Source organism: Oncorhynchus mykiss, chromosome 10, assembly GCF_057628025.1.
Source record: "Oncorhynchus mykiss isolate SJ-2025 chromosome 10, ASM5762802v1, whole genome shotgun sequence".
Classification (NCBI taxonomy): Eukaryota; Metazoa; Chordata; class Actinopteri; order Salmoniformes; family Salmonidae; genus Oncorhynchus; species Oncorhynchus mykiss.
The window spans coordinates 87,185,912-87,190,911 of record NC_143031.1 but is presented as its reverse complement, the minus strand read 5'-3'; the positions used below and the strand labels follow the sequence as shown (position 1 = coordinate 87,190,911).

Below are 5,000 nucleotides of genomic sequence, written 5' to 3'. Positions count from 1 at the left end.
ACACACACCACACACACCACACCACACACACCACACCACACACACCACACCACACCACACACACCACACCACACACACCACACACCCACACCACACATACCATACCAAACACACCACACACACCACACACACCACCCACCCACACCACACCACACCACACCACACACACACCACACCACACACACCACACCAAACCACACACACCACACCACACACACCACACCACACCACACCACACACACCACACACACCACACCACACACACCACACCACACCACACACACCACACCACACACACCACACCACACCACACACACCACACACACCACACCACACCACACACACCACACCACACACACCACACCACACCACACACACCACACAACACACACCACACACCCACACCACACCAAACACACCACACCACACCAAACCACACACACCACACCACACACACCACACCACACACACCACACCACACCACACACACCACACACACCACACCACACACACCACACCACACACACCACACCACACCACACACACCACACCACACACACCACACACCCACACCACACATACCATACCAAACACACCACACACACCACACACACCACCCACACCACACCACACCACACCACACACACACCACACCAAACACACCACACCACACACACCACACACCACACCACACACCACACACCACACCACATGACACGACACACACCACACCATATGACACCACACCACACCACACCACACACACCACACCACACCACACCACACCAAACACACCACACCACACACACCACACCACACCACACACACCACACCACACCACACACACACCACACCAAACACACCACACCACACACACCACACACACCACACCACAAACACACACCACACCACACACACCACACCACACACACACACACCACACCACCACACCACACCACACCACACACACCACACACACACACCACACACACCACACCACACCACACCACACCACACACCACACCACACACACCACACCACACACACACACACACCACACACTACACCACACCACACACACACCACACCCACCACACCACAGTGTGTGTGTGTGTGTGTTCCAGGTGTGAGTGTTGTATTAACAGTGTGTGTGTGTGTGTGTTCCAGGTGTGAGTGTTGTATTAACAGTGTGTGTGTGTTCCAGGTGTGAGTGTACCCCAGGCTACGTGGGGGATCAGTGTGAGCTGGACTATGATGACTGTGAGGAGAACAAGTGTCAGAACGGAGCTCAGTGCATTGATGCGGTCAACGGATACACCTGTGTCTGTCCTGAGGGATACAGGTAACAGGACACACACACACACACACACCCACACACACACCCACACACACACACACACACACACACACACACACACACACACACACACACACACACACACACACACACACACATATGTACGTACAGTACCAGTCAACAGTTTGGACATCTACTCATTCAAGGGTTTTTCTTTATTTTTACTATTTTCTACATTGTAGAATAATAGTGAAGACATCAAAACTATGAAATAACACATATGGAATCATGTAGTAACCAAAAAAGTGTTAAACAAATCAAAATATATTTTTATATTTGATATTCTTCAAAGTATCCACCCTTTGCCTTGATGACAGTTTTCCACATTCTTGGCATTCTCTCAACCAGCTTCATGAGGTAGTCACCTGGAATGCATTTCAATTAACGGGTGTGCCTTAAGTTAATTTGTGGAATTTCTTTCCTTCTTAATGCGTTTGAGCCAATCAGTTGTGTTGTGACAAGGTAGGGGTGGTATACAGAAGATAGCCCTATTTGGTAAAAGACCAAGTCCATATACTATGATGAACCTGGCTCTCATGAGGACCGCCACAGGAAAGACCCAGAGTTACCTCTGCTGCAGTCAACCTGAACGTTCATGAAAAATAAATTGTATCATAAAAAAATATGTTTTTATACATTTGCAAACATTTCTAAAAGCCTGTTTTTTCAGTCTGTAGGGGTAGTTAACCTGAACGTTCATGATGAGGTAGGGGCTGGTTTAGTACCAGTCTGTAGGGGTAGTTAACCTGAACGTTCATGATGAGTTAGGGGCTGGTTTAGTACCAGTCTGTAGGGGTAGTTAACCTGAACGTTCATGATGAGGTAGGGGCTGGTTTAGTACCAGTCTGTAGGGGTAGTTAACCTGAACGTTCATGATGAGTTAGGGGCTGGTTTAGTACCAGTCTGTAGGGGGAGTTAACCTGAACGTTCATGATGAGGTAGGGGCTGGTTTAGTACCAGTCTGTAGGGGTAGTTAACCTGAACATTCATGATGAGGTAGGGGCTGGTTTAGTACCAGTCTGTAGGGGTAGTTAACCTGTTATCCTGAACGTTCATGATGAGGTAGGGGCTGGTTTAGTACCAGTCTGTAGGGGGAGTTAACCTGAACGTTCATGATGAGGTAGGGGCTGGTTTAGTACCAGTCTGTAGGGGTAGTTAACCTGAACATTCATGATGAGGTAGGGGCTGGTTTAGTACCTGTCTGTAGGGGTAGTTAACCTGTTAACCTGAACGTTCATGATGAGGTAGGGGCTGGTTTAGTACCAGTCTGTAGGGGTAGTTATCCTGAACGTTCATGATGAGGTAGGGGCTGGTTTAGTACCAGTCTGTAGGGGTAGTTAACCTGAACGTTCATGATGAGGTAGGGGCTGGTTTAGTACCAGTCTGTAGGGGTAGTTAACCTGAACGTTCATGATGAGGTAGGGGCTGGTTTAGTACCAGTCTCTAGGGGTAGTTAACCTGAACGTTCATGATGAGGTAGGGGCTGGTTTAGTACCAGTCTGTAGGGGTAGTTAACCTGAACATTCATGATGAGGTAGGGGCTGGTTTAGTACCAGTCTGTAGGGGTAGTTAACCTGAACGTTCATGATGAGGTAGGGGCTGGTTTAGTACCAGTCTGTAGGGGTAGTTAACCTGAACGTTCATGATGAGGTAGGGGCTGGTTTAGTACCAGTCTGTAAGGGAGTTATCCTGAACATTCATGATGAGGTAGGGGCGGGTTTAGTACCAGTCTGTAGGGGTAGTTAACCTGAACATTCATGATGAAGTAGGGGCTGGTTTAGTACCAGTCTGTAAGGGAGTTATCCTGAACGTTCATGATGAGGTAGGGGCTGGTTTAGTACCAGTCTGTAGGGGTAGTTAACCTGAACGTTCATGATGAGGTAGGGGCTGGTTTAGTACCTGTCTGTAGGTGTAGTTATCCTGTACCACCACCTTGTGGCTCATATGTAGAACAGAATCAGACATTTAGAACAGAACAACAGAATAGAACAGAACAGGAGCAAAGTAGAACAGAATAGAACAGAACAGGAGCAGAGTATAACAGAATAGAACAGAACAGGAGCAGAACAGAACAGACCAGGAGCAGAACAGGAGTAGAACAGAACAGAACAGGAGCAGAGTAGAACAGAACAGGAGCAGAACAGGAGCAGAATAGAACAGAACAGGAGCAGAACAGGAGCAGAACAGAACAGAACAGGAGCAGAACAGGAGCAGAACAGGAGCAGAATAGAACAGAACAGGAGCAGAACAGGAGCAGAATAGAACAGAACAGGAGCAGAATAGAACAGAATAGAACAGAACAGGAGCAGAACAGGAGCAGAATAGAACAGAACAGGAGCAGAACAGGAGCAGAACAGAACAGAACAGGAGCAGAATAGAACAGAACAGAGCAGAATAGAACAGAATAGAACAGAACAGGAGCAGAACAGGAGCAGAATAGAACAGAACAGGAGCAGAACAGGAGCAGAACAGAACAGAACAGGAGCAGAGTAGAACAGAATAGAACAGAACAGGAGCAGAACAGGAGCAGATTAGAACAGAACAGGAGCAGAACAGGAGCAGAACAGAACAGAACAGGAGCAGAATAGAACAGAACAGGAGCAGAATAGAACAGAACAGGAGCAGAACCGGAGCAGAATAGAACAGAACAGGAGCAGAACAGAACAGAACAGAACAGGAGCAGAACAGGAGCAGAACAGGAGCAGAACAGAACAGACCAGGAGCAGAACAGGAGCAGAATAGAACAGAACAGGAGCAGAGTAGAACAGAATAGAACAGAACAGGAGCAGAACAGAACAGAACAGGAGCAGAACAGGAGCAGAACAGGAGCAGAACAGAACAGACCAGGAGCAGAACAGGAGCAGAACAGACCAGGAGCAGAACAGGAGCAGAATAGAACAGAACAGGAGCAGAGTAGAACAGAATAGAACAGAACAGGAGCAGAACAGAACAGAACAGGAGCAGAACAGGAGCAGAACAGGAGCAGAACAGAACAGACCAGGAGCAGAACAGGAGCAGAACAGACCAGGAGCAGAACAGGAGCAAAACATACCAAACCAGGAGCAGAACAGACCAGCAGCAGACCAGGAGCAGAGTAGAACAGACCAGGAGCAGAATAGAGCAGACCAGGAGCAGAATAGAGCAGAACAGGAGCAGAATAGAGCAGAACAGGAGCAGAGTAGAACAGAACAGGAGCAGAACAGAACAGGAGCAGAACAGGAGCAGATTGGAACAGAACAGGAGCAGAGTAGAACAGAACAGGAGCAGAACAGGAGCAAAACAGGAGCAGAGTAGAACAGAACAGACCAAACCAGGAGCAGAACAGACCAGGAGCAGAGTAGAACAGAACAGACCAAACCAGGAGCAGAACAGACCAGGAGCAGAACAGACCAGGAGCAGAATAGAACAGAACAGAAGCAGAATATAACATGTACCCCACACATACAATTATCTGTAAGGTTTGAATTTCAAACACAGATTCAACCACAAAGACCAGGGAGGTTTTCCAATGCCTCACAAAGAAGGGCTCTTATTGGTAGATGGGTAAAAAAAAACAGTCACTACAAATATACAGGCGTCCTTCCTAACTCAGTTGCCGGAGAGGAAGGAAACCGCTCAGGGATTTCACCATGAGGCCAATAGA

General features: G+C 47.9%; 1 protein-coding gene across 1 annotated transcript in view; it reads left to right on the top strand.

The window, feature by feature from the left end:
- The window catches only part of slit2 (slit homolog 2 (Drosophila)), a 186,359-nt gene that overhangs the window by 165,594 nt on the left and 15,765 nt on the right, over positions 1-5,000 (top strand). The window contains 1 exon segment of the mRNA XM_090188584.1: positions 1,205-1,342. Coding sequence (XP_090044710.1) covers positions 1,205-1,342 — 138 coding nt within the window.